This window comes from Stenella coeruleoalba (assembly GCF_951394435.1).
Source record: "Stenella coeruleoalba genome assembly, chromosome: 9".
Lineage (NCBI taxonomy): Eukaryota > Metazoa > Chordata > Mammalia > Artiodactyla > Delphinidae > Stenella > Stenella coeruleoalba.
In genome coordinates this window covers 71877095-71901005 of record NC_137155.1, presented here as the reverse complement: position 1 = coordinate 71901005, position 23911 = coordinate 71877095, and the positions used below count along the sequence as shown (strand labels likewise).

The 23911-nt window shown below is 34.7% G+C and overlaps 1 protein-coding gene across 8 annotated transcripts in view; it reads left to right on the top strand.

Moving 5' to 3' along the window:
* TFEC (transcription factor EC) overlaps positions 1 to 23911 on the top strand; it is a 667358-nt gene that overhangs the window by 596022 nt on the left and 47425 nt on the right. For all 8 annotated transcript variants that reach the window (XM_079931385.1, XM_079931390.1, XM_079931383.1 and 5 more), the window contains one exon: positions 15269 to 15520. In XM_079931385.1, coding sequence (XP_079787511.1) covers positions 15341 to 15520 — 180 coding nt within the window. In that variant the 5' untranslated portion in view covers positions 15269 to 15340. The remainder of the gene's footprint in view (positions 1 to 15268; positions 15521 to 23911) is intronic.

Below are 23911 nucleotides of genomic sequence, written 5' to 3'. Positions count from 1 at the left end.
TGCGGAGAAAGGCTACTCACCTCACAGCTTTCTGCGAGGATTATATGAGACATGGTGGGTAACACTCCGTGCTCTGTGCCTGACACAAAGCAAACTTTCTATACTTATCAGCAATGTATGCCATTATTATCATTATGATTATTAACATACTTTCCGGAGAACACCAGCATAGAGATGAGCAGACTTCGATTGATTTTAACTCTGCGTGCTGCTTTGTTAACATGCTTAACATGAGCCTTAATTAGCTGATCAAAAAAATGGGTCAAATAAGGGATCATAATCATAAGGGATCAAATGAAAAATGAAGTTGAATAGGTAGGTGGGGGACAACCTATCCATAGGCCACGATAAGGAAACTGAACTTTATTCTAGATGAAATGGGAAGCAACTGAAAGATTTTTAATCAGGAGAGAGGTTAATCCATTTTATGATTTAAAAAGTCCATTCTGAAGGGTGTATGAAGAATGGTTGAAGAGAGCAAAGGAGGGGGCTGGGAGATGAGTAATGAGAGAGTCACAGTAAGGGATGATAGTGGCTTGTACTAGAGCTCTGGTAGTTAGAGATAGAGATGACTATATTTGAGGTCCATTTGTGAGTTAGAATGGATGGGGTGGATTATATATGAGGGTAAAGGAAAATGAAGGACAAAAGGAAGACTGCTCAGTTTCTGAGTTGAGAAATTGGATGAATAATTATGCCATTAACTGATTTGGAGAAGAATGAAGAGAAACAGGCTTTGGGGAGGATTATCACAAGTGGTTGGACATGTAAATTTTAAATTTTGCGATATTTGTGAGATATCTATCTATTTATCTAATATACATAAACCTCGGCCTCCCAGAGAGAAACTTTGGGATTTATGTTTTGTTAGTGTGTAACTGGTATTTATAACTGAGGGGATAGACGATATCATCCACATACATGAGAAAGAGAAGGTGTCTGGTGCTGAGTCCTGTGTCATCTCCAATTCACTTTTCAAGTTACTGCATTCCAGTTTCCATTTCATAGAGAGTTCTGGAAGAGAATTGCAAATTTGGGTATCATTAGCATATTGGTGGTATTTAAAGCCAGGGGAAGAGATGAGACCCTCTTTGGGGAGAGTGTGGAGAGAGAGTAGAAGTGCCTAGTGCTGAGCCCCGAGGTCTCCTCATTTACAATTTGCAATGTCCCTCCTGTCCCTGCAGGCTGACTTCTATTCTCACTGTGTCCCTGAGATCATTCTCCTGAGGGTCACCAGTGACCCAGTTATTTCCCAATCTGCCAGCAATATCTCCTGCTCTTTCTATTTCCTCATCCCTGTGCTATTTGACTCTGTTAACCACTTTTTCCTTGAAATTCTATCCTACTTTGGCTTTGTTATATCATTCTGTCCTAATTTTCATTATACTTTCTTGAGATTTCTTTAGTCTTTTCTGCCCATTACATGTTGATATTCCTCAGAGTTCTTTACCTGGATTTTGTCTTTTTAATTCTAATTCTTTGTCCTGTGTGATTTTAACTAAAACCCTGATTCAATGATTTGTTCTAAGCTGGCCACCATATCTGTTTCTCTAAATCCACACATCTAGCTGTTTACTAGGCATCCCTGTTGGATGTTTCACAGCCACTCTGACTTCATTATGTCCAATACTGAAGTTATCATCTTTCCTTCTAATCTTTTGCCTCCACTTTTATTCTTTATTTTGATAAATGCCATCTTCTCCACCACTTCATCATATGTGAATCTTCCCCTTCACCACATGTATAAACGAATCAGAAATCCTGTACATATTTTAAAATTTTTATCCTCTATATTATGGGTAGTATTTAACCTATCTTTTTAATATCAAATACTATTGCCTTAGCTTGGGCCCTCTATTCTTCTCTCCTGGAATATTACTAAACACTCCTAATTGTTTTCTTTGTGCCTTGGTCTTTCAATAATTCAGTTTCCATATTGTTGCCTAAGGGATATTTCTGAAATAATAGTTGATCATATTACTGTCCTGCTAAAAGTCTTATATGGGACATCAGGGCTATAAGCACAAAGCTTAAGGTTGTATTTATTTCTCTTTATGAGCTGGCTTCTGCCTAGTTTTCTATTTTCATTTGTCCTCACCTACACTTTATTCAGATCATACTGAGGAAGAAAGGAAGGGAGGAAGGGGGTAAGAAAGAACATTTTGTCTTTATAACTTCTGCTATTGGAGCATTTTAATAACATTGAGAGCTTAATTAAAGACATGAGATTTGGGGAACTGAACTCTGTAGGATTTTCCTCAAATGACTTCAGCTATGATGAGGAAATCCCATAGCACTAGAATTTCCAGGCAGGGTGTTTCCTAGAAGCCATCATCAAGATTCTTAATGCTACAAGAATGAGAAACTCAGAATTTAAAAGGAGTACCTATTAGTTTCCTATTGCTGCTGTAACAAAATTACCACAAACTTAGTGATTTAAAACAATACACATTTATTATCTTACAATTCTAGAGGATAGGCATCTGAAATCATTTAAACAGGGCTAAAATCAAAGTGTCACCAGGGTTTAGTTTGTTTCTGGAACTTCTAAGGGAAAATCTGTTTCCTTGCCTTTTCTAGCTTCTAGAGGCTGCCCACATTCTTTGGCTTAATTCTCATAACTGTGTCATCTGCTTCCATAGTCATATCTCTCTCCTTTGTCTAATTCTGACACTCCTGTCTCTCTTTTATAAGGACCCTCCCTTGAGGTTACATTGGACCTATCCAGATAATCCAGGGTAATTTCCCCATCTCAAGATCCTTAATTTAATCACAGCTACAAAGTTCCTTTTATAGTGTAAGGTCAGATATCCACAGGTTCTGGGGATTAAGATGTGGACATCTTTGGTGAAGGAGGCATTATTTCACCTACCACAAAATAATTGAAAATAAATGGAAAAAGTTTAAAAAGGCTAAAACAAATATGTTCAAATATATTTTTGTTTTCAATGAAAAAGTTTTGTTTTACTTAGTTTGTCTGCTCAAATTAGTGTGGAAAATAGAATCCTGTATCCTCATATATGAAGTTTCAGTAAGAATATTTTCCATATATTCCAAAGCTATAATATTAACTAGCACTTTGATTTTTCTTTATTTCTCAAAAGTAATTGACATAAAAGAAAGCTCTTACAAAGAACTTCTTTATTATTTCAACTCTTACCAACGTTTTATATGCAGTTATTCATTTCTTAAATTTATCCCCGAGAGCAGGAAGTTTAAATATACTGAATAGAATAGTCATGATATTTATTTAGAATAAGCCAAGCTGAAACTAATATTATTTTCTGCTCTTTCCACCTGCTGCCTTCCCATCCACCCTTGTGAAAAGGTTTTTGGGAAAGGTAACAGTAAAATGATATAAGGGAAATAAAATTTCTCATGGGTAAGGAGGCTAATACTCTTCAGAATAGTGTATATTTAATACATAGATCTAGAGACTAAAGTGGAGAAAGCATCTTAAAAAAGGAAACACTTATCTAGAGTTCATATTTTCTGATGGTAGCTTTCAATTATAGCATTACCCCACTTGTATGGAAAACCCAGGTCTTGCACCATAAGGTGGTTACAACATAGATGAAGTGAAACACAAAATAATACAAAATCAAAAGTGAATCAAGCCAAACTCAACTAATAATGGGGAAGCAACCCCAAAGGTTTTTCCACTACAGAGTAGAGTCAATTGATTCATATTTGTATACAGATATGGGACATATTTTTTTCTAATTGCAGGGCCTGGAGTTTTACTATTCTTGTGCGCTGATAATAAATAACTTGCAATTGAAAGAATACCCTCCTTGTACTCAAAAGACAAGAAGTCAAATTCACTTTTCTTCCTGTGTGATTGTAAGCGAGTCTGATAACCTGTTTGAGCTTCAGTTTCTTCATCTCTAAAATGAGGATAAAAGTCTTTACTTAAATCGTTGGAGTGTTTGATTCAACTTGTGCCTGTGGCTACTATTATCTTGCATTCTGGGGCTTTCAACTAGTCCATGAAGTCCTGTGATCAATCTTCTCAACAAATTGATGTTTCATGGCTATATACTTTCCATAACCATAAAAAAATTAAAATGGCAGTATATTTTTTTGATTCTAAAGGAACATTATTCTTCAGGGATAAGTGGAAAGTAAAACTGCAACTTTGTAACTGAAGGCCTTTCGTACATGAGGGCACAATTACTTGAGGAGTTTGATTTATGTAAATGTAGTAACAGGTGCCTTTAAAACATAGAGAACCAAAAGTAATTATATGTACTAGTTAGGTAAAACAAAGACAAGATAAATTTTACTTTTTTTTTTTCTCCAGAAATACTAGTAATATCTACGAAAATTGAGTGATAAAATGTACTTATGAAACAAAGCCATTTTCTGCCGTTTGCCAATCAAAATGAATAATTTTAAAGTCTCATTTTCAATTAGATTATTTTAATATTTAACTACCTAAAATGCCCCAATCATATTTTTTAGAAAATGGTTACACTATAATACTGCAGTTCTAATGATGACATTTTATTATGATAAAAATGACTTCATTAATTGATGACCATATATCAACTCATAAAGTAGATAAGGGATATAAAAAGTTTTCAAGTCTTAGGTAATATAAACCAATTTGAATTGTTTAGATTTTCTTTTTTAGGAATAAACATTTATGATCCTTTTATTCTTACAAAATACATAAATTTGTTATAAATTTACCTGCATTAAGTGGCCTATGAATTTCTTTTATAAGGTCTGCATAAGTCGACAATATATTGATATTATCCAAAATCTTACCATTAAGATATACTAAAAATTAAAAATGTAATGTATTTGCAGCATAATGATACAAGAGATGACAAGTATTATATGGAAGTTTGTCCCAGATATTCCTATTTATGGCTTTGGATCTATTTTAGAATGTGTAAAAATTTTTTTAAAAAAACATTGATGACTTTCCAAGATATTTGAAATATGACCTTTTGAAGAAGTCAGTATTGTTTCTCCTTTATTCTCTGCATCCTTGAAAGAACATTCACAACTTCATAATGAAAATGATATCAAAAAGTCACTATACGGAAGATGAAAAATAGTACATTTAAGCATTACATGAGAGCTTTGTTTTAAGTTGAAAGTAACTGTGAAGTATAAGTCATCATTTAAACACAATTGTTGATTTCTGAAGCAAAATGTCTTTTGTTTTATAAAAGTCTTATTAATAAATATTAATGTTTAAGTCTTAATGCCCTTAGATAAATATTTTTTTAAAGAAGTTAAGACTTTTTACTGAATCTAGCTTAAATAATTAGCTTGTATATTTCCACATTTACAGGAAACAATTTAATTGTATGAGAAGCTTCTAAAAAGAATATAAACTGTAGTATTAACTTACTTAAATACAGCCAAAGCACTAAACATAAATATGTCTAATAATATCAAAGTATAATGTTACAACTGGACAATTCTTTCTTATTAAAGGAAGAATACATCATTCATTCATTCAACTGGTTTGTTGAATTGGAAAGGACATTTCCTCATCTTGTTATTTCTCCAAGAGAGAATATGCTCAATTTTAATTTAATTTTTTATACTCTATAATTTCTGAAAACAAAATGCAGTTAAATATTGTACTGAAGTTTTAGAAAATAATTGTGGAGGCCCAATTGAGTATTTATTTATGATATTGTAGGATTAAATAAGATAATATATGCAAAGTATATAGCATAGTCCTTTCTATAGGCTGTTCACTCAATAAACAAGAAAAGGTACAAAATCTATTATTTAAAAACCTAGGGCTAGATGTGTTTCAAAATTATCAATACTTTAAATTTTGAAAGGTAATATGGTACATATTCCTTGATACCCTGCAGCAGTCCAAGACAGCATCCCATAATCAAACACATTAATATACCTGCAATAGTACATGTGAATATCTACTGTAAGTAGGATAAAGAAAGACTTTAACCTTACTTCATTTCAAGTTTGATTTTGCCACCAATTGGGTTTGTGTCAAACATAAAAAAAAAAGAAGAAAACTCCTACTTTCAGAGCTTTTTGGATTTTGGAATTGCAGTTAAGAGGTAGAGGACTGATAGAATTGTAATGCAATTGGACTAGGAAAATAGGGCTGTATCTACATCAAAAGGTTGAATGCATAATTTTAGAAATAGGGCAAACTAACTATTAATTAAGGAGGATTTACCTGACAATGTAACACACACAAACTTCAAATAAGCATTTTGCAAAATGTGAGAAAAAAATCAATGGAGCCAAAGGGAAAAATAAACTTTAGAATCGGAATAGATTTCCCTATGTGTAGTTAGAACATGGGAGTTAACCATCTTTGGCACTAGGTCCTCTCATCTTCTATTCTGTACGTCTTCCAACGATCATCTCAGTTATCACCTCAGTGTAGATGTTATGTAAATTTTATCCAGAGTCCATACCTTACCTCTGAATTCCATACCCATAAATGCAGCTGCCTACTTCACATACCTTCTTGGACACTTGCAAAACATCACAAACTTAACGTGTTCAAAACTGACCTTATAATTCTCTGTCCCCCTCAAAAAACTTAGTCTTCTCTGTGAAAGCCATCACTATCTATTTAGTCACTTAAGCCAGAAACCTCAGGTGTCATTTCTTAATCCATTTCTAAACATCTCTTGAATCCATCTACTTGTTTCCATGTGACTATGCAACCCTTATCACATGACCCTAGTTCAAGCAGCCCTTTTTTCTTTCCTAGACTCTCTCATTTTACCTCTCTAAAATTCATCCCACTGAACTGCTACTGCCCCTTTTCTTATGATAAAGAAAGTAAGACATCTTTGTATACCGAAAAGATTGCATGAATTGGCCCTACTGGCCTCCCCAGCCTCATACCACACTCTGCTCTAGTCCTATCATCTCCTTTCAGTGCATTTTTTTCATCTTGTTTCTTCCCACCAGGGTCTTCACATATGCTGCTTTATCTCTCTAAATGTTTTTTCTACTCTTCCTCTCTTTATTTCCTACTCATCCTCCAGATCCAGCCCTATCATCCCTTCTTTAGGAAAGTTGTCCCTAACTTCTGTCTGGATAATCCTTTTCTACAGGCTCCTAGTCATGCGTTATCTCTCCTGCCTATCACTTGTTACACTTGAAAATTTACAGTCATTTGTGTGATTATTAGATTAAAATCTGTCTCTTCCACCTGTCCATAAGCTGCATGGGGAAAGGGACCATGTTTCACTTTATTCATCATTGTTACCCACACAACTGGCTACTACTATATATAGTAGCCAGTATATATATATATAGGCACACACATATCTATTAAGTGAATGAATCAGTGAAATTAATAGCAGAAACTGTCATTTGAATGACTCTTTCCCATTTTATCTAGGTCTTTCTGCTTGATTTTGTGACACCTTTTACTTTCACAGGGTTTATCACATTGTGTTATAATTATATTTTAATTATCTATTTCTCCTAGTAGACTGTAAACTCTTTGAAGACTGGGTTATGTCTATTTTGTTCATAATTATATCCCCAGAGCTTATCACAGTTGCATAAAACCTGATGTGTAGTGGCACTCAAAAATATTTATAGAATTAATGAATACTAATCCTGAGAATGCATTGTCAAATATATTTTAAAGTATTATGGCTTAAGTTATCTGCATTTTTCATATTAACTTATTTTCGTTATTGTTGATATTGCCGGTTGACTTTAGTGTGTACATGGCTGCTCTGTAATTTTGAAGTCAGTGGGAAGTGGTCAGTGTCTGCTGTGATTCTTAGTTGCTATTTATGGCTCTAAATTTCTATATACACATACACTTATAAAACAGATCAGACTAAATAAACCACAGTTATTTCTGGCATTAGTTCTAATTCTTTTAAAGATATAAAATGGTAATTTTCCTGAGATACTAACATAAACAAATCAAATCAATGCAAGTATAAATGGAGATAGATGGAGTTATAAGGGAAGCTTAGTCTTTACAGTAATAATATAAGTGCTCATAGAGTGCAAGCATTTTTACTGCTAGAACACTATCGAATTAGGAAAACTATGCTTAATAATATTCATGCCTCTTTAAAGTCTCTTAAGTGTGGATCTCTTCTAAAGACACACCATTGGAATTATCCAAATTCAAGTGATAGGGACTGAAGGAATATGTTACAATCACATTTTATATTATTATCCATTAAATAGCTTTGGATTATATAATGCTCCGCTGAAATATGCTGACAGTTATTCAGAAACCTAAGTAAAACTTTTGATGAACCCGGCCCTACTTTGTTCAGTAGTTATATCTCAATCAGACAAGCTCGACTGTATAATTTTAGGTTTAGTCAGGATGAGATTTATGGGTATATCATAGCCAAAGACTGCTGTGAAGAAAGTAAGATTTGAAGAAACGAGTTATTAATCTTTGCTACAGAATATTAACAAACGTCATGTGGCTTTTATGAGTAGGTATCTATGAGGTAGTAGATTCATAAGCCCCCCAAAATAGATTTCTTCTTATATACCTCTGCTACTAGGAACATAATTAATAGTTACCTATTACTCACTTGTGAAGTCCAAGCTTTTACTTCATTTATTAATTTCAACCTTAGTACAAAATTAACAAAATTAAATGAGGGTTGTCATGTTGTAGTGAATGGGATTGTCTATCTTGCTTTTTGATGGGGCTGTGTGTATACACCTGCCTGTATGTGTATGTGTGTGTGTTTAGCGGTAGTGCATGTGTTTTTATTTACTATCACTACATAGTAAATATGTATAGAATAAATATTTTTCTTGCTGAAAATATTTCTGTTTCTCTTCTTGCAGATAATCTAAACACACTCATTAAGTAGGTGCCCACATTTGCCTGATTGATTTGTTTGGCTAGTCAAATTAATGGTGATAAAATGTCTTGTTATTCAGATGATTGCTTGTGTGATGTTTGCCACGACTTCTTAGTTTTGAATTTCAAAAGGCCAGTACCCAGAGGGTGTTTCATCTCCTCCCAGGTTCTGTGCCCTCAGTTTAGATAAGTGATCTCCAGGTGGATGGTGACACATGGATCATAGACCTGCTTTCTGGAGAGGAATGACTTTCCCTTGGGACTGGCGTTAACAAAGAACAAACTCTCATTAAATGTTTGCTGAGTGAATGTTAAAAATTAGCTGAGGGCTTTTATGATTATCTTATGGTTTCTCTATAAAAAGGTAACTTTTTAAAGAGGCTATCATATATATGCATATATATGAATTATGTTTAAAAGTATTTATATGATTTGTAGCAATATTTAAGAAGATATGATACAAGTAGACAATATTATAGACAGAGAATCACAGGGTTGGTGTTTTTGTTTTTGTTTTTTTGTACAACTATCCACCTAATTGTTTCTAAAATTTCCTCATTCAAAATACTCTCCTTGTCCGCCTGCCGATGCAGGGGACACGGGTTCGTGCCCCGGGCGGGGAAGATCCCACATGCCGCGGAGCGGCTGGGCCCGTGAGCCATGGCCGCTGAGCCTGCGCGTCCGGAGCCTGTGCTCCGCAACGGGAGAGGCCACAACAGTGAGAGGCCCGCGTACCGCAAAAGAACCCAAAAAACAACTCTCGTTGTTGTTTATCTACTGGATAGGACTGAAACCCATATGAGAACTAAATCAAAAGACTACAGTGTGGAACAATGAAACGTAAATTGGGAGAATTAATTCATGTATTTAGGAGCATAATTTGAAAACCACTGTGTGAAAATAAGAATGCCTCCTTCTAGCCAGCACTGCTTGCCTGGACCGCATTACTCCATAGCTCTTCTACCTACCAGGAGATTTTAAATACAAATGCATATAGGGCCACATAACATTTTGTTAGCCTTAATTTCTAATTAAATATTTGCTGATTTACAGAGTTGAAACCTCCCAAGACTGGATCTAAACTCTGGAATTAAAAAACAAAACAAACAAAAGAAAACTTCAGGTATCAGATACCCTAAATCATCTTCTGTTGTGTCAGAGAATGAGATCTGACCTTTTTCTATGGCATTGGGCTGCTGGCTCATGAATTTCCATCAATGCTCTCAATAGTCAGGATTCCTGCATCTATTCTAGTCTAAAAACAGGGGAAGGAAAAAACACCCTACAGATACATAAATTTTTTTAAACATCTTTATTGGAGTATAATTGCTTTACAATGGTGTGTTTGTTTCTGCTATATAACAAAGTGAATCAGCTATACATATATCCCCGTATCTCCTCTCTCTTGCGTCTCCCTCCCACCCTACCTATCCCACCCCTCTAGGTAGACACAAAGCACAGAGCTGATCTCCCTGTGCCGTGCAGCTGCTTCCCACTAGCTATCTATTTTACATTTGGTAGTGTATATATGTCAATGCTACTCTCTCACTTCGTCCTAGCTTACCCTTCCCCCTCCCCATGTCCTCAAGTCCATTTTCTATGTCTGCATCTTTACTCCTGTCCTGACCCCAGGTTCTTCAGAACTTTTTTTTTTTTTTAGATTCCATATATAGGTGTTAGCATACGGTATTTGTTTTCCTCATTCCTCGTTACTTCACTCTGTATGAGTCTCTAGGTCCATCCACCTCACTACAAATAACTCAATTTTTTTTTAATGGCTGAGTAATATTCCATTGTATATATGTGCCACATCTTCTTTATCCATTCATCTGTTGATGGACACTTAGGTTGCTTCCATGTCCTGGCTATTGTAAATAGAGCTGCAATGAACATTGTGGTACATGACTCTTTTTGAATTAGATACTTACATTTTGTATTTGTGATTGTGATTCCCCAGTGATTATATTTTCTACAACCAGAATGCTTTTTTCTTCCCGACCAATTTCTTCCCATTAGCTTGTTGTACTTGCAGGAATTTATGTATTTCTAATTTAAAAAAAAAATACTTCAATTGACCCATTAAGCACATTGCTCGGTTCTCTTATTAATGAATCTAAGCATTTTTTAAAGCTCATCAATACATGCATTTCTAATTTTTAAAAATATCCACATCCCTTTATTAGAATATGAGAACTTAACTACATTTGAAACATATTTTAAAAAATAATTGGATGTTTTAAGCTAAGTTTCATTTTTGTAACTCCAAATAATGGAACTTTTTGAAAAAAAACAACATAATTTCTATTGAAAGCCTAGGTTGAGATAATTGATATTGGGTTAATGGTCTAACCAGGTGATCCTCTAGGTTAGTGTATTTAAATATGGAGTCTGAAATATAAATTGATTTGGAAAATATTGCTCTGCCTGCTCTAAGTGCTGTCTAAGGTATCTAAGGGTCAAGTCAGATCACTATAAAGTTATATGTTTGGGCTTTCACTTGAGCTGATTCATATTATGCTTTGGCCCTTTGATCAAGAATAAATGTAGTGGATGTTACGGTGCATGGCCAACATTATCCCCTTCATGACTGAACCACTCTTGCCTCCACCTGATTCTGTTTCCCTCACCCTACTGCAGCGCCGATTCTGAGAGCACCCCCCAATAAACATCCTACAGGCAAGTTTCAGATTATGTTTCCCAGCTAACTCAATTGAAGACGATAAATATTTATTTTTAAATATGGGCATATAAAGAACTTCACTGCCTATTTTGCAAGTTGGAATTTTGTTCAAGATATCATTCAAGTCTTCCATGAAAATATCTGGTTTATAAATTCTCAGATATTATTCTGAAAAATATTTGTCTTTCCTCAGAGCTGGCATGATTTAATTACTTATTAAGAAATATATATTAGGTTGAACTATACAGAAGGGACAATTCGTAGATCAAAAATTGTCAAATATCTGCAATTTCACAAGGCTCCACCTAATATGTTTTTAAAATTTTCCTTTTTCCTTGGCTGTCAGGATGCTCACGGGTAAATTTTGTACTCGATTGCAATATTAATCTTCAGCCTACATTTTCTGGTATAAATACCTCTCACCACATTTATGCCTCATATTTATTTATAATGTTTTGGAAAAGAGGGAGAATATAAGTAAATAAATTCTTTTAATTGAAATAAAACAGATCTCTGCACATAGACAAAACCTTGAACTTAAGCTGACCATCATTATTTTTAGTTTGCAATAACAGCATGCCAGAGAGATAATGCTGAGACATAATTCAGAGTTAGGAGATAATGTTTTACTTATTACTCTCAATAGCAAAACTTCCCTACATCTGGGTGGTCTTAATCTCTTTGATAGTCCAAAGAACAAAATCACGATCTACAGCTGCTCTAGCCTTCTAGGTGAAGACTTTGGTATTCTGATTATGGTTTACCTGCTTCCTCTAGTGGGTTCCCAAAGCTCTCTGCAGTCACCCATAGTTATTCACACACTGTACTTTAATGATTCATTCATAAAATCACTCATTGAACACATGTGAACACATATTTTTAAGTGCCTGCTGTGTGCCCCTCTCTGGGTTATGTATAGGAAGTATGGCAGTCCAGCAGCCAGCAAGATAAATGCAGCCCTTGCCCTTGGAGAGCTCTTATTTTTCTTCCCTGACTAGACTGCGAGCTCTTTGAAGGCAGATACTGTGGTTATCTCCCTTTTACCTTCAATGCACGACTCAGTGCATTTGCTGCCCAGAATACTCAAAAATATTTCTTAAATAAATGAATAAATGAACAATGGCAACATATAGTTTCATTTACTTCATCTCACCAACTACCAAGACCTTCAGTGAAACCAATCCAACAGATAGTTTTATAGTTGTGTCTTCAGATCCCAGGCAATTTAAAAGTATTTTAAAATTGACTGCACATGGTTTAACTGATGTTTTACAGTTAGTTGTCTCATTGTTCTGATATCAGTCCATGCTTGGAAAAGACGGAGGTTTACTGGGGAGTAATTTCATTGCATTCCATTTAATCTTCCCTGGCTCCACTGATCTTTCAGATTCTCATGCTTAGTTTATAGATGTTGTATACAGATGTTGTATATAGATGTAGGATCCAAGAGAGTCTTCACTTTTGCCTGCTAAACCCTTGTAATTCCCTATAAATAACCAATAATTTAAGCAGAATTAGAATTTCATATTTTTTATTGCGTCTCTGTATAGAGTGATCTAATGAGATGGTAGTTTTGCTTTGAGAAAGGAAAAGTATTCATGTGAATTCCTTTTCATGACTAATATTTGTGACTGTCTCCCAACTTCTTTTCTTCTTTCATTTTGATCTTTTACATTTGAGTTTTCCTTCTTTCTGTCCCCTATCCCAGGACCATCTCCTTCCAACACCTGATTTATAACCATTTTCTCTTTCAATTAGTTTTTTAAAACCACTGCTTCTTGTGGCATTCTAAATTCATTGTATACATTACTGAGCTTTTTCTTTGTATTCCAGTCATTTCAATCAGGAGCCAATATCATGTAGTGTTTAGGAAGCCAGGCCCTGTATTCCAGTTCCATCTCTTACTAGCAGAGTGATAACAGCCACACCATTTAACTTCTCTAAATCTCAGTGGCTTCAATTATATGGTGCAATGGGGGTAATATTGATACCTATCTCCTAAGGTTGTAACAAGGATTAAATGAAACAATGTGTGTAAAATGATTAGCACAGTGCCTGATACCTGCTGCATATTATTATTTTTATCATCATCATCATTTTTGCTGTAGTTGATATTAATATTGCCCAAGTATATTGTAAATTCCTAGAGCCCTAGGATCACATTTATGACTTCCCTTGGACTCCTGATGTAACACAAAACACAATAAGTACTATAATGATGCTTTTAGCATCCATAGATGAAAAGTGAATTAGTTAATGAATGTTGTAAATTCTGGTTCAACATACTTTTCTTAAAATAATATACAGTGTTCTTTAGCATTCAGTTACATTGTGTGAAAGTCATTCAGATTTGTGAATCTGAAAATGCTGTTTATAGTGTATATTTTGTAAATGTATGTGGATTAAGGATTAATTTAGAACTATAGGATAATCTAAATAGCTACCCCCCAAAAATTACCACAGGCATTTTAATGAAATGTTGTTTTACAACTTTAAAGCTCACAGCAATATAATTAGTAATATGTGTAATCTTTATTACCAATCTTAATCTTTTTTATATGACTGAAAAATTATTTTATGGTAGTACAATTAAAATAATGCTAAAAATGTCAGCATAACAGAATTAAACTAAAGTAACTACTACAATATTGTACCCGAAACCAGCTAATTTAAATGCAAAATACTTTGTAAAGGCTATTTATCTGAGCTAATGCATGTTAAGGGATTTAAGGAGTAGTTTGTGTAGCTGAAATAAAAGGAAAAATAAGCACTGTACAGCAATCTTTACTATTGTTTAACACGAGGGAACTATTAAATAGGTTTATATATAGGCCACTTGAGGAAAATGTATTAGAAGTCACATGGCAGCATAGTAAATATAAAGGGGACTGGCAGGCAATACTATTTTCAGAGGTTTTTAAAGGGAAAGCTTGAAATACTTAAAATTGTCCTTATACAAATAATGGTATATCATTAACTATGATAGCTACACTGAAGATGCCCAGAATTTTATGCCTATGATTTGAAAAAGGGATTTCAATATACTGGATAGTTGCTTAGTTGGCACATGACACTGGTTAGATTTTTCTCTGAATGCTGCTTTCTGTCAATTCATAATTATTCTACCAAAGTATTGTTATTATAAAGTGAGAGTATGGAAGAGTTTAAAATTAAGATTTTTTAAAAATTAAAATAAAACTCAGTATAGAAACTCTGGAAAATACAGAAAACTGAAAAAAATCACCTAGATTTTCACCACCCATAAAGTATCAGACAATATTTAGTATATATATTTCTAGTCTCTGCTCCCTCATGGATAATTTTTTAAAATCTTTCATTAAAAATAGAGATTATAGCCAATGGAATATTTATATGTAATATAAAGGAATATAAGAGATATATGTTATATAAAAATCACTAATAATAGTAAATCAGCTGTGTTTTCCTTTTATTATTTTAGTCATTCTTTTTCAGACCCTCAAAAAGTTTTGCTGCTTTTGTATTTATTCCAAGTTGGTTTCAGTTGCATATTATTTTAAGAGCTATTCTTAAATACTTGGTTAGCATTTAAAATATTTTAGTAAAGTTTTAATGACTTCTCAAAAACTATAGTCCATTAATATCTTATGTAAATTATGACAGAAGCATAGACAATAAATTAGAAACAAACTAGATGTTATAGTGTTTATTGTCATAATCCAGTTGTTGAAAGTGGAACTCATTTACCAGATGATGTTACACATTGCATTTGTTTGGTTTTTATTTGGTAGGTCCCAGCACACCTGGAAAGTTCTGCTAGGACTCAGCTACAGAAAGTTCAGAGACAGCAAGTAAAACCTTTCATGACCCTTGACCACCAGATCGTCCATCAGACTCTTAAACGGTCACACCCTCCAACACCAAGCAGTGCACTTCTGGTACAGCATGGACACCAGTCTCCTGAGAGTAACACTGGACCCACTGGAAATCCACTCACCAAGTTGCTAACTCTTGGGAAAGAAGATGACAATGTGGAATGGCATGTATGTCTAATGGCTGCTTATGAAAATATATCATCAGTTTCTTGGGAAAAAAAATACCTCAAGAAATTGAAGTCAAATTTTTATAGTAAACATTCCATATGCAAATTTATTTAACAAAAGGATGTCTTAATTTATTAATTTGTAATAATTAGTTATGCCCATAAGAATTGTTATGCATAAAATATAACAATTCATTTTTTAACACTCATTTCAGTTTTGTATCAATGTGAGTCAAAGCAGGTTCTAATAGTAATATGTTAAGAAGAATTAGCTTTAATTGTAATGGTTTTCTGATAACTTTAGTTAAAACATTTATCAACAGTTACATTATCTGAAGTACCCATTAAGATAAAACAAGCAAAAGAATAAATAACAGTAAACATGTGCTCTAGAAATGTTTATCAGAATGGGACTAATAATCTTCTTGCACTTCATATTTTGTAGAATTATATCGGAATTTATTACTATTGATTATCTATCCATTCATTTCTATTTTCAACAAATACTTGCCTACCATTTACTAAATAAGAGGAAATTAGAGGTGCTGAGGATACAAAATTAATGAGTGTCTAGCTTCGTGGAGTTCATAATTATTGTGACTTGCTTGTAAATGAACCTTCAAAAAATACTGAAGAATGAGTAGAAGTGGGAGAAAACTAGAACTAGAAAACTAGAACTGGGAAAAAGAGTTCCTTTAATATCTCAATGTAGAAAAACTACATCAGTAACTGAGCTTTCTATTCTTTTCTTTTTCTTTTTTTCCATTTGATTTTTAGATGGAGACATGGTTCTATGATCTCCCAGATTTAATCTCCCAATCTACATTCCTGGTGATTATTACTGATTTCAGGTCACTGCTTTTTAGCTAAGTCTGTAGCCTCCAGGTACAAAATAGATGTTAAGTATATCATTATTTGAATTCCAAATGTTAGAGGAAGATTTTCTTTTGCAAATTTTATGTTAATCTAGAAAAGAGAAAAGAATAAGGACCTGGTAGATTGTTTAATAAAATATAAAACAACCACAAAACAGGACTAGTTGAAATCTAAAACTAAACATAGATCTCTACATGTATATTTACTTAAACTTTTCAGTAGTGGATATACAAAGAATTTTCAAAAAAAAATGTAGAACTAGGTTCTCTATTCACTCTATGAAGATAATAAAAATATATGTAGGTTGAAAATCATCTGTACAGTAAATATTAGAACTCACCCAATACAACTTTTCTTACAACCACCTTCTTCCCAAGTTCATTTCCTTGTGTGGAAGAGTGATTCCCAAAGGAAAAAACAAATCGCAAAGGATATGCATATGCCAGCCAATTCTAGGCAAAACCCAGAAAATGATCTTATTATGTGTCTTATGAAATATGTCTTCTAAAAGATGAGAAAGGATAAGTAACATATATCAGTCTTCTCGGTTTTTCTTAGATAACATTTTTATTCCTTAGGCACACAGATTACCTTTTATTTTATAATAAGTTTGTATAAGAGAAATTTACCTGATCTTAGTGGACCTTTAGGTGGTGTCAGTCAAAAGGAGTTGCATGGCTGGGAAGGGTTGAAAGCCTCATTAAGTGCAGTGGTCTAGGGACAACATGCACATTGGCTGCAGACAAACACTTTCTATTTTTTTAACCATTGTTCTTTAAACAATGTATATAAGTCTCTTCAACCATTAATGTCAATCACAATTTTATTCCATCTGTTATAGTTTTAATGTGTGTTTTCTTTGAATTTGACTTATCGTGTACACATTTTCACATAGTGCCGTCAATTCCAGTCTTGCTATCTTTAGTAGCTAAGATGTATCCTACCTTGTTGCCATTTCCTAATATTCTTTTTTTTTTAAACATCTTTATTGGAGTATAATTGCTTTACAATGTTGCGTTAGTTTCTGCTGTATAACAAAGTGAATCAGCTATATGTATACATATATCCCAATATCCCCTCCCTGTTGCGTCTCCCTCCCACCCTCCCTATCCCACCCCTCTAGGTGGGCACAAAGCGCCAAACTGACATCCCTGTGCTATGCAGCTGCTTCCCACTAGCTATCTATTTTACATTTGGTAGTGTATATATGTCAATGGTACTCTCTCACTTCGTCCCAGCTCACCCTTCCCCCTCCCTGTGTCCTCAAGTCCATTCTCTACATCTGCGTCTTTATTCCTGTCCTTCCCCTAGGTTCATCAGAAACTTTTTTTTTTTTTTTAGATTCCATATATATGTGTTAGCATGCGGTATTTGTTTTTCTCTTTCTGACTTACTTCACTCTGTATGACAGACTCTAGATCCATCCACCTCAATACAAATAACTCAGTTTCGTTTCTTTTTATGAGTCAGTAATATTCTATTGTATATATGTGCCACATCTTCTTCACCCATTCATCTGTGAGTGGACACCTAGGTTGCTTCCATGTTCCAGCTATTGAGAATAATGCTGCAATGAACATGTGGTACATGACTCTTTTTGAATTATGGTTTTCTCAGGGTATATGCCCAGTAGTGGGATTGCTGGGTCATATGGTAGTTCTATTTTTAGTTTTTTAGGGAACCTCCATACTGTTCTCCATAGTGGCTGTATCAATTCACATTCCCACCGACAGTGCAAGAGGGTTCCCTTTTCTCCACCCCTCTCCAGCATTTATTGTTTGTAGATTTTTTGATGCTGGCCATTCTGACTGGTGTGAGGTGATACCTCATTGTAGCTTTGATTTCCATTTCTCTAATAATTTGTGATGTTGAGCATCCTTTCATGTGTTTGTTGGCAGTCTGTATATCTTCTCTGGAGAAATGTCTATTTAGATCTTCTGCCCAGTTTTGGATTGGGTTGTTTGTATTTTTGATATTGAGCTACATGAGCTCCTTGTATATTTTGGAGGTTCATCCTTTGTCGGTTGTTTCATTTGCAAATATTTTCTCCCATTCTGAGGGCTGTCTTTTCATCTTGTTTATGGTTTCCTTTGCTGTGCAAAAGCTTTTAAATTTCATTAGGTCCCACTTGTTTATTTGAACTGTGATTAAAAATCTTCCAACAAACAAAGCCCAGGACCAGATGGCTTCACAGGCAAATTCTATCAAACATTTAGAGAAGAGCCAACACTTATGCTTCTCAAACTCTTGCAAAATATAGCAGAGGGAGGAACACTCCCAAACTCAATCTATGAGGCCACCATCACCCTGATACCAAAACCTGACAAAGATGTCACAAAAAAGGAAAACTACAGACCAATATCACTGATAAACATAGATGCAAAATCCTCAACAAACTACTAGCAAACAGAATCCAACAGCACATTAAAAGGATCACACACCACCATCAAGTGGGGTTTATCCCAGGAATACAAGGATTCTTCAATATTCACAAATCAATCAATGTGATACACCATATTGACAAACTGAAGGATAAAAACCATATGATCATCTCAATAGATGCAGAAAAAGCTTTTGACAAAATTCAACACCGATTTATGATAAAAAACTCTCCAGAAAGTAGGCATAGAGGGAACTTACCTCAACATCCTAATATTCTTTGATTGGTGCTAAGAGTCATTGTCACAAAGCAGAAAGTTTGGAGTCTTCAGAGTCAGGCACCATGAGATTAGTACCACCACTTAGTTGTTGTGTGGTCTCAATCCTTAACCTCTCTCACCAACATTTCTATGGTTTGAAGTGTTGTCTTATATATAAATTTATATATTTATTTACATTTTATTTTTGGCTGTGTTGGGTCTTCATTGTGGCAAGTGGTGGCTACTCTTCATTGTGGTGTGTGGGCTTCTCATTGCAGTGGCTTCTCTTGTTGTGGAGCACGGGCTCTAGGCACACGGGCTTCAGTAGTTGTTTTATGTGGGCTCAGTACTTGTGGCTCGTGGGCTCTAGAGTGCAGGCTCAGTAGTTATGGCACACGAGCTTTGTTGCTCCACGGCATGTGGGATCTTCCTGGACCAGGGCTCGAACCTGTGTCCTCTACATTGGCAGGCGGATTCCTAACCACTGCACCACCAAGGAATTCCTTGAAGAGTTGTTTTGATGCTTATATTTCCAGTTGGGTTGGGGGGAACTTCTGTCATCTTTTATTTTTATAATTATTTTAACATTATTTTATTTTTTCAGCTTGATTGTGAAATAATTGACATAATCATTATATATGTTTGAGGAATACAGCATGATGATTTAATTTACACATACTGTGACATGATTACCACAATAGGTTCAGCTAACATCCATCTTATCATATAGATACAGTAAAAAAAAAAGCAGAAAGAAGAAAAGAAAAAAAATTTCCTCTTAACGACTTTCCTGTATGTCATACAACATTGTTAAATATAGTCATCACATTGTAGTACATTATATTATATAAGTACTAGTTGTAGTACTTATATAAGTACTAGGGTACTTATTTATCTTAGTACTGAAGTTTGTACCTTTTCACCACCTTCCTCCAATTCCTCACCACTCCGACCGCCAACTTCTGGTAGCCACAAGTCTGGTCTCTTTTTTTTGTTTGTTTTTTAACATCTTTATTGGAGTATAATTGCTTTACAATGTTGTGTTAGTTTCTGCTCTATAACAAAGTGAATCAGTTATACATATATATATGTCCCAATATCTCTTCCCTCTTGCATCTCCCTCCCTCCCAACCTCCCTATCCGACCCCTCTAGGTGGTCTCAAAGCACCAAGCTGATCTCCCTGTGCTATGCGGCTGCTTCCCAATAGCTATATATTTTACATTTGGTAGTGTATATATGTCCATGTCACTCTCTCACTTTGTCCCAGCTTACCCTTCCCCCTCCCCGTATCCTCAAGTCCATTCTCTAGTAGGTCTGCATCTTTATTCCTGTCTTGCCCCTAAGTTCTTCTGAATATTGTTTTTTCTTTTATTCTTTTCTTTTAGATTCCATACATATGTGTTAGCATATGGTATTTGTTTTTCTCTTTCTGACTTACTTCACTCTGTATGACAGTCTCTAGGTCCATCCACCTCACTACAAATAACTCAGTTTCGTTCCTTTATATGGCTGAGTAATATTCCATTGTATATATGTGCCACATCTTCTTTATCCATTCATCTGTTGATGGACACTTAGGTTGCTTCCATGTCCTGGCTATTGTAAATAGAACTGCAATGAACATTTTGGTATATGACTATTTTTGAATTATGGTTTTCTCAGGGTATATGCCCAGTAGTGGGATTGCTGGGTCGTATGCTAGTTCTATTTTTAGTTTCTTAAGGAACCTCCATACTGTTCTCTATAGTGGCTGCATCAATTTACATTCCCAACAACAGTGCAAGAGGGTTCCCTTTTCTCCACACCCTCTCCAGCATTTATTGTTTGTAGATTTTTTGATGATATGGCCATTCTGACTAGTGTGAGATGATATCTCATTGTAGTTTTGATTTGCATTTCTCTAATGATTAATGATGTTGAGCATTCTTTCACATGTTTGTTGGCAATCTGTATATCTTCTTTGGAGAAGTGTCTATTTAGGACTTCTGCCGCTTTTTGGATTGGGTTGTTTGTTTTTTTGATATTGAGCTGCATGTGTTGCTTGTATGTTTTGGAGATTAATCCTTTGTCAGTTGCTTCATTTGCAAATATTTTCTCGCATTCTGAGTGTTGTCTATTCATCTTGTTTATGGTTTCCTTTGCTGTGCAAAAGCTTTAAGTTTCATTAGGTCCCATTTGTTTATTTTTGTTTTTATTTCCATTTCTCTAGGAGGTGGGTCAAAAGGATCTTGCTGTGATTTATGTCATAGAGTGTTCTGCCTATGTTTTCCTCTAAGAGTTTGATGGTGTCTGGCCTTACATTTAGGTCTTTAATCCATTTTGAGTTTAATTTTGTGTATGGTGTTAGGGAGAGTTCTAATTTCATTGTTTTACATGTAGCTGTTCAGTTTTCCCAGCACCACTTATTGAAGAGGCTGTCTTTTATTCCACTATATATTCTTGCCTCCTTTATCAAAGATAAGGTGACCATATGTGCGTGGGTTTATCTCTGGGCTTTCTATCCTGTTCCATTGATCTATATTTCTGTTTTTGTGCCAGTACCATACTGTCTTGATTACTGTAGCTTTGTAGTATAGTCTGAAGTCAGGGAGCCTGATTCTTCCAGCTCCATTTTTCTTTCACAAGACTGCTTTGGCTACTCGGGGTCTTTTGTGTTTCCATACAAATTGTGAAATTTTTGGTTCTAGTTCTGTGAAAAATGCCAGTGGTAGTTTGATAGGGATTGCATTGAATCTGTAGACTGCTTTGGGTAGTAGAGTCATTTTCACAATGTTAATTCTTCCAATCCAAGAACATGGTATATCTCTCCATCCGTTTGTATCATCTTTAATTTCTTGCATCAGTGTCTTATAGTTTTCTGCATACAGGTTTTTTGTCTTCTTAAGTAGATTTATTCTTAGGTATTTTATTCTTCATGTTGCAATGGTAAATAGGAGTATTTCCTTAATTTCTCTTTCAGATTTTTCATCATTAGTGTAGAGGCATGCAAGAGATTTCTGTACATTCATTGTGTATCCTGCTACTTTACCAAATTCATTGATTAGCTCTAGTAGTTTTCTGGTAGCATCTTTAGGATTCTCTATGTATAGTATTATGTCATCTGCAAACAGTGACAGCTTTACTTCTTCTTTTCCAATTTGGATTCCTTTTATTTCTTTTTCTTCTCTGATTGCTGTGGCTAAAACTTCAAAAACTATGGTGAATAATAGTGGTGAGAGTGGGCAACCTTGTCTTGTTCCTGATCTTACTGGAAATGGTTTCAGTTTTTCACCATTGAGTACAATGTTAGCTGTGCGTTTGTCATATATGGCCTTTGTTATGTTGAGTTAAGTTCCCTCTATTTATTGTCATTTGCTTCTAGGTATTTTTTGATTTCCTTTTGATTTCTTCAGTGATCTCTTGGTTATTAAGTAGTGTGTTGTTTACCCTCCATGTGTTTGTATTTCTTACAAATTTTTTCCTGTAATTGATATCTAGTCTCATAGTGTTGTGGTCAGAAAAGATACTTGATACGATTTCAATTTTCTTAAATTTACCAAGGCTTTATTTGTGACCCAAGATATGATCTATCCTGGAGAATGTTCCATGAGCACTTGAGAAGAATGTGTATTCTGTTGTTTTTGGATGGAATGTCCTATAAATATCAATTAAGTCCATCTTGTTTGATGTATCATTTAAAGCTTGTGTTTCCTTATTTATTTTTATTTTGGATGATCTGTGTGTTGGTCAAAGTGGGGTGTTAAAGTCCCCTACTATGATTGTGTTAATTTCCCCTTTTAGGCTGTTAGTAATTTCCTTATGTATTGAGGTGCTCCTCTGTTGGGTGCATAAATATTTACAATTGTTATATCTTTTTCTTGGATTGATCCCTTGATCATTATGTAGTGTCCTTCTTTGCCTCTTGTAATAGTCTTTGTTTTAAAGTCTATTTTGTCTGATATGAGAATTGCTACTCCAGCTTTCTTTTGATTTCCATTTGCATGGAATATCTTTTTCCATTCCCTCACTTTCAGTCTGTATGTGTCCCTAGGTCTGAAGTGGGTCTCTTGCAGACAGCATATATATGGGTCTTGTTTTTGTTTCCATTCAGCAAGCCTGTGTCTTTTGGTTGGAACATTTAATCCATTCACGTTTACAGTAATTATGGATATGTATGTTCCTATTACCATTTTCTTAATTGTTTGGGGTGTTTTTTTGTAGGTCCTTTTCTTCTCTTGTGTTTCCCACTTAGAGAAGTTCCTTTAGCACTTGTTGTAGAGCTGATTTGGTGCTTTTGAATTCTCTTAGCTTTTGCTTGTCTGTAAAGCTTTTAATTTCTCCATCAGATCTGAATGAGACCCTTGCTGGGTAGAGTAATCTTGGTTGTAGGTTTTTCTCTTTCATCACTTTAAATATGACCTGCCAGTCCCTTCTGGTTTGCAGAGCTTCTGCTGAAAGATCAGCTGTTAACCTTATGGGGATTCCCTTATGTGTTACTTGTTGTTTTTCCCCTGCTGGTTTTAATATTTATTTTTTGTATTTAATTTTTGATAGTTTGATTAATATATGTCTTGGCATGTTTCTCCTTGGATTTATCCTGTATGGGACTCTCTGTGCTTCCTGGACTTGATTAACTATTTCCTTTTCCATATTAGGAAGTTTTCAACTATAATCTCTTCAAATATTTTCTCTGTCCCTTTCTTTTTCTCGTCTTCTTCTGGGACCCCTATAATTCGAATGTTGGTGTGTTTAATGTTGTCCCAGAGGTCTCTGAGACTGTCTTCAATTCTTTTCATTCTTTTTTCTTTATTCCTCTCTGCAGTAGTTACTTCCACTATTTTATCTTCCAGGTCACTTATCTGTTCTTCTGCCTCAGTTTTTCTGGTATTGATCCCTT